General features: G+C 32.6%; 1 protein-coding gene across 1 annotated transcript in view; it reads right to left on the bottom strand.

The window, feature by feature from the left end:
- LOC113512915 (probable 4-coumarate--CoA ligase 1) overlaps positions 1-15,432 on the bottom strand; it is a 32,224-nt gene that overhangs the window by 2,354 nt on the left and 14,438 nt on the right. Inside the window, exons 2-6 of the mRNA XM_026896875.3 lie at positions 15,032-15,242; positions 14,004-14,150; positions 13,372-13,572; positions 1,328-1,436; positions 368-594 (exon numbers count right to left, since the gene is read on the bottom strand). Of these exons, the coding sequence (XP_026752676.1) occupies positions 368-594; positions 1,328-1,436; positions 13,372-13,572; positions 14,004-14,150; positions 15,032-15,242 (895 nt within the window). The remainder of the gene's footprint in view (positions 1-367; positions 595-1,327; positions 1,437-13,371; positions 13,573-14,003; positions 14,151-15,031; positions 15,243-15,432) is intronic.

Below are 15,432 nucleotides of genomic sequence, written 5' to 3'. Positions count from 1 at the left end.
TATGTTTTGTTCAAAATATATTAGTAAAACATTAAAAAATATTTCTTAAATAAGTAGATAACTTTTTTTATGACATGAAAATTCTTCTTGTTACTTATAATAATTTAAATTTAATAAAAAATAAAAATTATTCTTTTCTAGCTGTCAATATGTCTATAAGGTTTTATAAAATTTAAAATATTTAAAACAAAATACATTTAGAAACACTGACAATGACGCTGTATAATAAATATACAGGATCATAAAAAAAAAGTAATCTATGGATTATACCTAATTGAATATTGAATAAAAACATCAATAAAATATTTATTGGGAGATATTTAATAATTTAATCATAAAGATATAATAGGATAATAAGTTTTCAAACCTTGCAGTAATCTAATCTGGTCCTTAGTTTTCTCGCATTTGAGTAGAAACTTCTCCAGCATACTGTCAGTGGTGGGCGCGGCGCCTACCATAATGGTGTCAATAGACTGAAGGTGCTCCTTCTTCACTAAGGGATGCGTAGCCAGGAACGCCAGAAGCGACGGAACCACAAATAATGTGGTTGGACTGTATTCCACTAGACAATTTACGTAGCTCTCTGGTGTGAATCTGGAAATGAACACTTCAATTTATTTGACGGTTTCAATAAAATTTTATTAGATAAAGCCAAAATAAATAAAATGTTGTGCTTGCCTATCCACTTACTTATTTGAGACTTGTGGGATAATAGAAAGATTAGCAGTGAAAATACCGAGTTCTGTGACTCAAAATATATATTTAAATAATATACCGTAAGACGAGAGTGGTACGCCTAGTGTTGAAGTTATCTACAAGCTACTGTTTACTTCAGGCGAGCCGTATACTTGTCTCCTTTTTTGTAAAGATGTAAAAATTAAGGGTGTATAATGAAAATCATACATAGCTTGTACAGTTATAATTATTATGTTATGCAGCTACCCTGTGTGTAACAATGACAACACAATTTTGTGTTTACTAAATACAACAGTTTCTTCTTTTATATATTTAAAACCGACTACGAAAGGAAGGAGGTTGTCAATTCGATTGATTTTTTTCTGACATCATCAGATGTAACAAACATAAAGTCAGTTAGAAACCGATTTGGAAAATTCTTTGTTTATCTGAAAAGATATATTTTCAAATTTGTCCATTAATATTTTCTGAAAATCGATTTAGTAGTTTATTGTTTTAGTAGTTTATACATATCAAAATAACTGGGTTTTCCACAATTCAAGTTGTTTTTTTGTGGAACACAATCTTAAACTTTTAAAATTACCGTTTTCCGTATTTGTGTGATATAAAAAGAATATGTTTTTTTCCTTACTTCGGAATAGAAACCAAATGGTAGCCAAGCCTGAGATTATAGTTCATCACTGCGTTAAATCCATAAATGTGGAAAAATGGAGGCACAGTCAACAAAACATCCCCGTGGCCTGAAAAAAAAATTAAACTTTTTTGACTAAATATATTTATATTTATAAATATAAAAAATGCCTATCAATTACAAACTATAGTCACAAAAATTCATCGGCTGATTGTCGGACAAACAAAAAATAATCAGATAACACAATGGTTCAAATTACAAAAAAGTATAATTAAATAGATATTTTTAATTTCTTAAATAGATAATCTCTATCTTTTAATCATTTATTAGACATTTATGACATAGGTAGTCGAATGTTGGCTACCTCCACTATAATTATTATTATGATTTCTGCAAAATAGAAACGTTTGTATTCGTAATAAGTCAGTTTATATTGGTTTGCATGTTATCATATATCATCATATCAGCTTTCAACAGTCCACTGCTGAACATAAGCCTCCCCCAGGGGCCAATAGTTGTCACGCTTGGCAGCCTGATTGACAACCGCAGTTTTTTTTTTAATGGATGAAGATGGAATGGTAACTCTGCCTGCGCTATCGGTATACACAGGCGGGGTACCAGTGAAGGGTGACAAATGAGGATGAAGGCAGGTCAATTGGCCCATAGTAACCAATTGAACAACAATTAACCATTATGGTTTCCAGGGAGAACCGCGTGGCGGTCGACCTGATGGGGTGTATTGCTAGCAATGGGGCTGTTAAATCTCATCACTAACAATCCCTTTCCCCCCTGACAACCGCAGTTAGACTTTGAAGAGTTTTAAGAGGGACGCTGCTGTCCACCCCTTGCCCTCTTTAGTCGCCTCTTACGACACCCACGGGAAAGGAAGGAATAGCGTATTCTATGCCGGTACTACACAGCCTGTTATTTTATATATTTAAGTAAAAGATATGTGGAAAACCTTTACAAATAAAATATCTATTATTTATGTAATAACTCTATTTCGTTTGGAAGTTAATGGCGCTGTGTGTTACGCCATAACGTTACAATAAAGTACATAGATACACGAACAGATAATAAGGTACTATTAGAGATGGGCAATCCACCTGGGTGGGTTTAAAGTCTGGTGGGTAAAAACCGGGTGTTTTGGGTTTATTGGGTTTAAACCCCATAAACACCCAAATTTTTGGGTGTTTATGATTTTGTACTTCATCATCGTCATCTCAGCCGCAAGACGTCCACTATACTGGACATAGACAATATTATTATGCAGCCTACAGAATAAAAAACTTTTAATTTGATTTTGAGTTTATTAAGAAAGAGATGAAAGTAAAATGTAAAACTACAGTCAATCACTGTCAGATTCAGAGTTATTACAAGCGATGAATTGTATAGGTTCGATAGGCTCTATTTCGTCTAAACTGTTATGTTCATTTACTTGCTCAATGAAAGCTTCTAAGGTATTTTCTTCATTAAACTGAATGTCCTCGCATTCAGCTTTATGTTTAAGATTCCAGTTATAACAAATGAATGAAATTTTTTCAGTTCTTTCAGTTGTAAGTCGATTTCTTTTGTTATTATGTATGTAGCCTTGGATACTAAAGGAACGCTCAGTGGCTGCCGAAGTACAGGGAGCTGATAGAATACGAATCGCTACTTTGCTTAACTCAGTGGAACCACAAATACCTTTCCACCATATTAGGGGCTCAATGCTATCTAATGAGCTCCATACAAATCCTCTGGCCCAAAAGTTTTCTTTAGCTTTATAACACGCCAAATCTGCCATTACATTTGACAAACTTAAGTGTTGGCTTAAATTGTAGATAAACTCCATACCCTTAAGTTCTTCCTCTTGAGTAAGTTCGACTCCTAGAGTCCTGGGGTCTAGAATATATGCTGCAAAATGTATTGGCCTCATTGCCATATTGCATCTTGAAGATACTGATGTTAGAATCTGCTGTTTGCTTTCTTCGCTCAATGTCGAAATCTCATTTAATGCAAAACGTATCTTAGCTTGTACATCTCTAAATGTAATGTATGTGCGATGCAAACGATTCTGGTCGCTCTCTAAGTAAAATATGCTTTCAGTGACTGGTTCCAAAATACTTATACATTCCCCTGTCTTCGTCCAGAAATCATCGCTTAGAATTAAATCTTTAATATCTCTTGAAATTACCACATCTTCTCTAACTGTTAATATTTGCAAAGCTATCTTATTTGCTTTCAAACTTTTTAACGAAGTAACATGACTTCCCCATCTTGTAGCACAAGGCAATTTTAGTGTTTGTGTAGAATCTTCACCCTGCCTTGATTTTATCAACAAGGAACTTAATCGTTGACTCCTTTTAACAGTTTTTATTATATTTATGGCTTGCATAATAAACACAGTTACTTCTTGTATCTTTACAATATCTTGGCACAACAAGTTAAGGATATGTGCACAGCAACCGAGAGGAACAACATGTGGATATTTGAGTTTTGTTAATTCGAATGCCTTTTGTATATTTCTAGCGTTATCGCCAATAAGTACAAGAAACTTATTTGCTCCATACACTTTCATTACTTTTTCAACTTCTTGGCTAAGGTATTCACTAGTGTGAGGATTACTTTCTGTATTCAAACTTTTAACGTATGCAGGTTGAGGTTTTGATATAAGAAAGTTTATTATTCCTTCATTTCTTAAATTAGACCAGCCATCGCACTGAAGGTGTAAGTAACTACAAGCATTTAGTTCCTCATTTAACTCAAAACGCATTTCTCTATATATTTTATCTAAGTATTTTGTCGCTAAAGCTTTACGTGAAGGTATTTTAAATTTTGGTTGCAATTTTTCGAAAAATTGTATCCATAAAGGATGTTGCACCATCGATAATGGCGTCCCTGTTACAAATATAGCCCTCGCTAATTCTGTTTTTATATGATCATCGGTGTCTTGAAACTCAGCATTTATTGTAGTGTTAGCAGACGACGAGGGGCTTATAAAAGAATCATTTGTCTCTATCTCTGACAGTCCAGACATTTTGGTTTTGGACGAGCTATCTTTTATAAGTTTCATAGAGTCTTTTAATGTTTCTGGAGATTTTGGACAAGTGATAAGATGTTGAAGCATTTTGGCAGCATTACTGAATTTGTAGACCTTATTACAAAGCTTGCAAGAAACAGACTTGTTTGGTAAAGTACGGTAGTGCTCCCATATGCGTAAATCTTTAGGTCTCCCCATTGAACCTAAAAAAATGAACGATGATTAGTTGGTCTGACGAAAATTCAACAATAGAGTGCCTATTTTTTTACAATGATTATTTCTTGTTATTTACAATAAATTTATTAAAAAAATAATAAAATAAATACAAAAAACCTTTGTAAAATTACATCTCCTCGGAGGATTAAACGCAGACGCTAGTTTATTATCGTATTGTTCTGTAATTTTCTCAGCAACTTCTTTAATTCGATTAGGTACTTACGCATATTATGTTAAAAATAAATATCTAGTACACATCTTAGGCTATCCACCATTATTATCCAATGACGACTCTCAGCTAACTATGCACTATCATCCAAAATAAACGTGTATGGAAAATTTTATCCCAGTCGGTTGAGGATTGAGGATAATTGCATCAACATACGAACATACCTACATACTTTTATTTACATAACGCAAGCTAAATAAAAGCTTGTAATAATACATCTAATTTTAAGTTAAAATTGTTAAGTGATCATGATATAATTGTATCATTCAAAAATCCACTTACCTTTAATTATTTCTTGTTAAGTATAAATATTATTTCAAATCTGCTCCCTTAATATGCACTTTTTTACTGCTTTTCCTACCTAACACGTTACCAGGAAGTCACGTTACCAGAGTCAGAGTAATAGTGAACACGTTTGACAGTGATTGTCGTCGCCTCATATTCAGCGTCGACGAATAGGGGAATCCCCAGTCATAATGTATTGCATGCGTGGCGGTCTTACTTCAAATCCATAAACAAAGAGATAATTACAGAACTCGATACTAGATGGCGCTGTTTTTGTTTGAAGAAAGTTTGCGGGCTAAAATACATAGAATTTCATCAATGACTTCCACAAAGAACAACATTTCTGTTTTTTCTAAGTCCGTATCTCTTCCGTATATTTCATAAGATATAAGCTTGGGCTACATTGTTATGCAACGTGATTTTGTCGCTGTCTTGCTAGCAGGGTTGACAGATATACGATTTAAATCGTACTCATACTATTATTTGTCTATTTTTTAATGTACGATCGTAAAGATTATGATCGTAATTCGCACAAAAACATACGACTTTTTGGTTACCTGGCAACATTTTTATTATGAAACGAACATGCTCACATCATCAGTCACATGCAACAATTTATTGGGGATTTCCCCTTCACATCTGGCAGTCCTGCTTGCTAGAATATAGGTAAGTCAGCCACAGTTACTGACGATCGATATTTAAAGGGTATTGTTTTTGTGCTAAATATTTCATAAAAACGTTATTTAATACTTTGTGGATTATTAATTTAGTTGATAATCACTGGAAGTAAAATGGATGCTAATTTGAGAGATCAAGATCTTCGTATAAAACAGTTAATAAAAGAAAATCTACGTAAGTACTCTTTTTATACCTAGGTAGGTAAGGTATAATAAACACAAAAGGTACTTAGATCGCGTGTGTTCGAAGCATTTATTCTAATAAATTTAATTTAAAATTGTAGAAAGAAAAAAATGTCTGCCAAGCCGTAGCCGAAGCCGATCTCCAAATATATTTGGCGATAGTGAGACCCAGTGTCCAGATGATTTACGATAATAATAATAAGAAAAAAAACGAGGATAAAGTAAAAGAAAATTTACTGAAAGAAGAAACAAACTGTTCTAAATGCTTAATTTATGGAGAAGAGGATAAAAGAAATGAGTATTTCGGACTGTTAGTGGCTCAAGAATTTAAATATATACGGCCATGTGTGCGAACGAGGTGTTATGAAGAAATTTTAAAGTATCTACGGGAAGCAAAAGGCCAACATGTTGATCAACTGCAACATGAAAACACTGAAAATTAATTACTTTCATTTTATTATATATAGATTTTTAAAATTTCCTGAAATATTATTAGTTAACGTTTTATTTAATATTGTAGAATTGATCAATACAATTTATAAAAATAATTTATTGGTATTACTTACATATTTTCAAAAAAATACGTAAAAACCTATTTTTTTGGGTGATTATGGGAGTTTATGGGTGTTTATTGGGTTTTTACCAAAGCACCGGGTTTAAACCCGGTGCTTTGCCCATCTGTAGGTACTATACAGGTATAAAATACTATACTCTAGGTAAAATTATAGTTGGACTATTTATTTTGATCCTTGCATTTTGAACTATTATATTATATTTAGAGGTCGAAATCAAAATTCTTAACATACTTTTAATGGATTAATTGATGACCAATTTTACTATTACAACCATAGACAATGTAATGTACTTAAACTAAGGATAAAATAAAATAAACAAATAATTATGACTTCGACTACCTTTACCCATCGTTTCCATACACAAAGAAACCTACGTATCGTTCGTATCAATCAAAGTCATTGGTGTATTTAAGAATACTTTCCAGGGGAGGCCTGCCCCCTTAAAAGACACACTATGTACTGTCAGACATGTCTTTGCACATTGTCAATAGCTCCGCTCGTACCTTAGGCACCAAACAATTCTGAGGTGGGCACGATTGTTTTTTTTTTAATGGATGATAATGGAATGGTAACCCCACCCGCGCTATCGGTATACACCAGCGGGGCTCCAGTGAAGGATGGTAGGTGAGGATGAAGTAGGTCAGTTAGCCCATCGTGACGAATTCAACAAGAATTGTTCACGATGGTTTCCAGGGGGAACCACGTGGAGGTCGACCTAATAAGGCATATTGCTAGCAATGGGGCTGTCAAACTCCATTGCTAACAATCCCTTTCCCCCAGGCACGACTGTTACCCCACATAAATGAGTCTAATATAATAATCAAAATACTTATCAGTATGTGCCTAAGAGTTATAAAATGTTTGTTATGTTCATTACAATACTAAAATATTATCAGTATGATGCAAAACAGCTCCTATATATCTAATCTCTTTATTTTAATATAGATACCTACCGATAACGCATTATCTTAAACAACTTGACAATTGTTGAATGCGGTACAGGTGGAGACAGAGTTGATGATATTTATAAATTGGACCAATATCTTGAATAGGTAAATATCTACCTCAATATAACTCCGCTTTTTCACAAATAAGTAGATAAAGTACTTAATTAATTTTCAACTCGGTACAAAGTTATGAGTACAGGTCTTTGAAATAGCTAAATTTTTTTAATTGATATATCCACACATACAATTGGTAATATACAAATATCCCTATATACTCCTTCATCCAAAATATAACGTATAACAAATTATAAGGGATAGAAATTAAATACTTTTGTGTGCACAATAGGTAGCGTGCGACAAACCGCATTCAGTTCAGTTGCGCGTTAGGTTTTACGGTAAGTATTTAATTATAAAATGCATACATATGTAATGCGTCTTTTACAATAGTTAAGGCGTTAAGAAGAGTCGAACACTCGTTTTGATATCTATAATATTAGTGAGAAACTCAGCTTGTGTATTTATAAATATAAACAAATTGAAAGTTATTTATGTCGCTTAAAAATAAGACAAAATACCTAATTTATAAATTTAATATGTAACAGTTAATAGTTTCCAACAGGTGAGCCGTCAACTTGTTTCTTGATATTCTAAGTTTAATAAAATACCTAATTAATATCTATTCTCGTTTTTTTTTTTTGCTATACTAACTATTACTACGTATCATTTACGTATTTATCAACAATATTATCGATTACAAATGAAATGACTTCATTTATTACCATATTCTTACGATCTTGTAAAAATTTATAAACCCAGGGATTAAGGGATTATGGTAATAGACACAGCCGTTTTCTTTGTTATTGATAATATTTTTGTATTGTAAACACATTACCGCCTCTTTAAGATAACGTCAAAAAATATAGATTTTATTTTATACTAACTTTTACCTACGACTTCGTCAGCGTAACTGAGATAAAAAGTAGCCTATATCCTTTTCCATCCCTTACAATACATGTATACTAAATCTCTTAGTGATTGGTTAAGCCATTATGGTACTAAGAAGTAACAAACAAGCTCACTTTCATATTTATAATTATAGATTTTGCTATTGCGTTTTAACAGATGTTAAAAAAGGAGGTTAGTTTATATATATGTACACAGATTTCTCAGAAATCTTTTGTTCTTATTTCCTTTCAGATTATTCTATGCTCTTTTTATAAAAAGTTATGTCGATCATTTTGCAGAAAAATAATTCACTTTATAATGCAACTTAAAACGCCAAACAAACTGACGACCCACCTGATGGAAAGAGGTAACCGTTGCCTATAAACATGAGTTTTATGGTTGTCACTCTGTTTTTATATACCTACATCATACGTAAATATTTTTATGTTCTACTAAGGACACTTGCCCGTATATTATTATGCATATGAAATAACACCTCATTTATCAAAATCTGTCACACTTTTACATGGCTAAATTAAACTGACGTGTTCGCGTATAGATAAGTTAAAAAGCAATAATTTGTAATCCTGGACAATAAATAATACAATAATGTAAAACGTGTTTCTTCAAACCCGTTATCCCTTATGACATCAGGTTAAAATAAAGAAGGAAACGGCAGGCAAAAATAATTTTGATGAGTATTTACATGTTTAAGAAAACCTCAAATAAACTTAGAATGCCAAAGAAGCTGACGGCCCACTTGATAGAAAGTGGTAACCGTCGCTTACAGACATGAACAATACCATGGATATAACAGAGTATACTGTGTCGCCCATGATACCGTTCATGCGTTGCCTTCCTGATGACTAAGCGTTATGTAATTTCATCGCCATATCCCACGCTTCAAATCGAAACACATCCATGCAAACACAACTGCTTCACGGCAGAAATACGAATGGGAAATGGATAATATATGCAGATTACAGACACGCCTACGTGCTTTAACTATACATTTTTTATATACGCATTATCGGCGGATTACAGCAAACTTATTGTGCTAGTAGGAGGTGTGTCGTACTTGTAATGTGTGGTAATCACGTGGCAGACCGGCCCGTTATCACCGGCGTCTATATCACAGAGATAAGCCGTCAATGAAAATAATTCTAATGATATGACGGTGTTAAATAGGATTGTCGTAAAATCCTTGACATTTATAATATTACTAGCGTCCCGCCCCGGTTTTACTCATTCATTCAATTCACCTTATTCTGATCCCCTGTCAAATATAGGTTTCCCTCAATGCATTCCAACCAATCCTTTGCTTTCCTATTTCTGTCCCTGACTTAGCACGTGTGTAATGTTGTAATAACATATTAAAATTTATAAAAGTTTAATTAGTATGTATTTGTATTACACATACAAACCATATATCAAAAATATCAGAATGACAGTGAAACGCGTATCAGAATCCGAAGCGTAATTCAGAAATAAGTAAAGAAACTAATCAAGGTAGACAACAACATTTTTTACACTATTTAGAGACAAATTTTAAAACTATAGAATAAAAGGTACCTAATGATATTTTTTTTATCTCAAGTACTATGTGTAATTCATCTCAAATAGTTTGTGGATTTAGTCGTTAAAATGTCAAAAGGCAAGAAAAAGCACGGGTCCAAAAATGACAGAAAGTGTAGAGCTCTATATTGTTCTCTACATTGTTTACCCAACTATAGCTACCCTATACATACTAATTTGACAATTGAACGCGTTGACCCATTCCAAAAAATTCAAAATTTTGCTTCTCGATCTGTTTGAACCAATCATTTTAAGTAAATAATGAAAAAAATTTTGAGTTTCACATACCAACTTGACAGCTGCTATATTTGAATCACCGCGCATTTTTTGACATAAATATACAATTTCACTAATAGAATATTCCTTTAGAAGGATTTAAACGATTTTAATTACTTCTTGTATCTATCTAGGTACTAAATTATTCTACGACATAAAGGCGCTGTTATAAAAAATTTGGTATTTTGGGTTTGCTGGAAGAAAACTCTATCAGAGTTAAGCTCGCCTTTGTACTTTTGTTTACCTCTGTCATATTTTTATAACTTATGTGTACAATATTATGTATTAAATAAATAAATAAATATTAACAACCTATTATATTAGTTCATTCGATAGTTTCAGACAGACACCAAGAGATAACGCAGCCATACGTTATCTAGAGTAGATAATGTAATAAGAGGGTATACGCACTCGACCGCGTTCTTATAGGTGTTGATAGCTTATAGGATGTTGATAGCACATTAGGTAGGTGTTATTTTTGTTAACACCCTGATAATAAATTTTTGATTTATAAGATACGAAAATTAATTTAGGTAAAATATGTCAGTTTACCAAAATGATCTCGACATTTGGAGCAGGTTACACCAGTCGTAGTCTATTCGTAGACTGATCGCTGTCCTATCTCCGCTTCTGAGGCAGAAGTATTTTCTCCTACCCACTGATTGTCTCACATCATATATTATTATTATAAATTATCATAGTTTACCTAAATAATCGCATTAATTCCCGTCTCTTATAAACCTTCATAATTGTTTAAAAAAGCAAAATCACAGAATTGGTCTAATCTGATCATACGTATTATTATAAAATACTTAATAAATTACTTAATAAATTACAGCGTAGATAAGTATATCTAAGTTATAATTTATAATATTTCAAAAATAACTACTTCATTTGTGAAAACTACATTACTGGACCGATTTTGATATTTCTATGGGCCAAATTTGTAATAAAAAAAAATTCTTTCCTTTAGATAAAAAAAGAACTTTCCTTATCAGTTTAGAACTGACAGAATTATGAGGTGACAAACATAAAAATACATACAACGGAATTGAGACTCCTCCTTCTTTTTGAAGTCGATTGATAAAATTATTACGGAACCATAAAAAAAATAAAGACTGTTTCGTGAAAGTAATTAGCAAAGTCAATTTAGAATTAGTGATAACACAGCATGACATACACAAAAAAAAATAGGCTTGAACGCGAAATTAGATATGTCTACAAGTTTTGTAAAGTGTTGTAAAGTTTTGTAAGAATTATCAAAATCGTTTTAGAATTAGTAATGTGATCGCGTAACAAACTAACATAGATACAATACGAATATATAAAACAGTAAATAAAAGTTTTTATTTCAAAATCTACATATTTAATTAAAGTGCTAAAATATTCAAAAATCTTAATGTGAATAAAACATGTTCCTAGAATGGCGATGTGTTTAGTGGTTGACAAAATGGACGTGTACATCACTGTACATCGGTATACGGTCGTGTACATCACAGAAACTCCTCTGAAACCGTGAGGTTTCTTCCGCGAACGCTCAGACTGAATAAATTCCCTACCGAGGTTTTCCCTAGAAACTACAGTATAGGCTACAGTAGCCATTTATCATCAGACAAAATGTATACTAGTTTGCCACCTTCGTACTTTGAAACAAAATCAGAAGCTACCAGTACACCTGTGAACTCCGCCTCTTTTATTTAAAAATATTATTTCAATCACAAAAGAAATTATAGTCACCGATATAAATTCTGAAAAGCATTTATTTATGGAAAGGGTCAATGGCACCTAACAGTTAACTATTCTACTATGTAAATGTATTGAAATTTTTCATCGGACTACTATTATGAACGCCTAACTCAAACAGCATAACATGAAACTTGCATAAGTAATTATTATCAAGTATTGTTATTTTATTCGTAGCAAAAATAGATGAGACAACTAATAAGAACATATCAGTTGTCACATCAATTTTATAATTATAATCAAGATATTCAATCAAGATAATATAGATTTTCAGACATAATAATCCCATTTGTCTGCATTATATACATATATATTTTTACAATTAGAAATACCTAATAAATAATTATTTTTTTATGATATTTGATACAACAACAAAATGAAACAAATTCACGTATACCTTTTGCAATTTAAAGGGAAAATATAAAAAGAAAACTGTTACATGATAGTAGGTATACAGTATATAAAAGAAATTTAAACAAACACGATAAGGGAAAACGATTGTCATGATATTTCACGAAATCGTGAGCTCAATTCTTTAAAAATCTCTTGGACTAATCAAATTTTCCTAAACAATGTGAATTAAATGTCACTGAATTTAAAATAATATACCGTATACTTTGTAAAGTTACAAGGTTAGCCATCATGGGTATACCAAGACGAAACGCTTATAATACATACTTATATACCATATATATACGTCAGAATGTTCTTTGTAGATATTTATTACTCGGTCATACACAAATGGCTGAAAGAATTTCAGTGAAATTTGATACATATATATATATATATATATATATATATATATATATATATATATATATATATATATATATATATATATATATATATATATATATATATATATATGTACATGTACCATAATACATTTTGTTCTCATGCGGGTAAGGCGACGAAATATGAATACTAGAACGAAAACAATTTAAGAACCTTTTATACTAAGTCATCATGTAGTTGCCCTTCAAATATATTTTCTTATTGCAAAAAGTTGTTTTATAAGTATATTAAATAATATATACTAGCTTTACCCACGACTTCGTTCGACTGATCCGGATACGATTACTAAACTAGCTTACGTAAGTACGTATATATCAAATTTCACAGTAATTGGTTATGCCGTTAAGGCGCCAAGAATTATGAAATAAACAAAAAAGTATCTCGACTTTCGTATTTGCAATTACAAGTAAAGATTATCAATGTTTCAATTAACACATTCCTTACTGTATAATTATAATACACCTATGATATTTTATTTTAAAATTGGAACTAGTTACGTAGAAATAAGCCATCTTTCTTGGGATGCCCATAAGAGATCAATTCTACAATTCTGGCTTCAGTTAAGAATGCACTCACCTTTTTCTCCTTTATATTTCATAACGCTGGGACATTGAACCTGCTTCAGGTTGGTAACAAGGTTCTTGTGCGTCAACATCACGCCTTTAGGCATGCCAGTAGTCCCACTCGAGTACGGGACGAGACAAACGTCATCGCAGTTCAAATCTGGCAGGTCCGATTTGTGATCCGCCATCAACAAAGGTCGGAGTCCAAAGATTCCTGGATCAATATTAAAAAAAAAATTGATAAAAAGACCAAAGAAAACAGAATATGAAGGTTAGATTAGGGCGAATATACAAAATATGAACTGAGCGCACAGCACAAAACGGAAAGAAAATAAATTTTCTATTCTGTGGCTTACGAGGTTTTACTCCATCTTAATAGATCGTGTTAGTACTGAGGGAGAAACTATGAATCTTTATCCTTCGATAGAATATTTATGCTATTTGTTTTTCTTTAGAAAAAAAGCAACGATGACAATGAAGTATACGATTTACCTGCTTGATGATAGCAGATTGCACTCCAATAATGAATGCTTGCAACAAATAAAGGCCTCAATCGATGAAACATAAAGATATAAATATAAGAAGGTACAATTTATTCATACTCAAGGTCTATGGGTAAATTATATCCCATTAAAATATACACACCTTTGGTACCATCATCCTCTCCTCCAACCCATATGGTGCCTTTATAATCTTTTAGAGAGGCGCTCACTTGCTGAGCCACTGGCATGAACATTTCTATAGTAGCGATCGCCTTTACGTTGCAATCCGAAAACTGCCTCCGTAATTCCTCTGTAAACAACAATATTTAAACTTTAACTTTACTGTTAGATTCAAGTTTTTTAACAATTACAAGTCCCTCTGGTATCAAGAATTTGTAGGTTTATCGACAATTCACATGCACTCCGACGACAATTGCCCTATAAACTGCGTTTTTGCAAGCAGTCGTCAATTTTCCACGGCAAGAATCCTTGAACCCTCGAATTTCCCTTGTAAGTCTGACTGGCACTAAGTTTTTTTTTTTTTATTTTCCTCTAAAATAAAAATAATCAACTGTACATGTTGAAATATGAAGGTAAATATATTATGTATAACAGCGAAAGTCAAGGAAAGAGATTCAGAAATATACTCCACGTAAATATTTTTATCTAATCTGTTATTATGAAAAATAAGAGATTAGGTGGTGCGTAGAAAATAAGCAGAGTCATGCCAATGACAGGAACCTATAATTGCCGTAACAATGGCTACGTAATGAAGTACTCAACTGCAGACGAGAGATAGTTGTCAGTATAGTTTTTATGCAACCTCAAAAAGATAGTTATATACCTTATTTCTCGTATATGGGGGAGACGAAGATAAATAGTTATGGAATCTAACGAAACATCCTGATAGATTGACCTCCAAGCAGTTACTCCTGGAAACTCTTCTTGGTGAATTCGTCATGTACAGTTTGTATCTATTATGTTCTTGTTTTTATGTTATTAATACAAATACACTTTTGCATAAATAATTAAACAGAGTATTCTGTGGGGATATATGAATATTTATGTAAAGTGTTAGTCTATAGTACTGTTTATACCTATAGACGACAGTTGCAGCTTTCAGGTGGGCCGATAACTTGTTTACCAGTCTGCTTCATTAAAGAAAAACATATAACAATAATAATGTCCTACCAGCTGTATACAGTGGGTTGGCGAATGTCAGAACAAGGCCTGCCCTCATGGCTCCATAGGCGATGACTGCAAACTCTGGGATGTTTGGCAAAATCAGACCCAACCGGTCCCCTGGAGATAACCGGAGTGGTCCCAGCAGGGCATGTGCGCAACGTTCTACCATCATCCGCAACATGCCGTAATCGTAGGAACGCTCGGATAGTCCACATGTCTAAAAATAAATATACTATAATTTTAGACTAGTCTAAAACTAGTGTGAATCTAAATACACACGATAATAACGAGCAAGGTCCGTTGTCAGCATGATCTCGTTCTGGTAAAATATTATGAAGTTGAGACACTTCAGACACAGATTGATCGCGGAATTAGATTGAATAGTAAGTATGAATAAGTACACATTT

Source organism: Galleria mellonella, unplaced genomic scaffold (assembly GCF_026898425.1).
Source record: "Galleria mellonella isolate WM207_F2 unplaced genomic scaffold, CSIRO_AGI_GalMel_v1 utg23, whole genome shotgun sequence".
Classification (NCBI taxonomy): Eukaryota; Metazoa; Arthropoda; class Insecta; order Lepidoptera; family Pyralidae; genus Galleria; species Galleria mellonella.
Note: the sequence above shows the minus strand (reverse complement) of the source record. Positions and strands in the feature narration are given on the sequence as shown.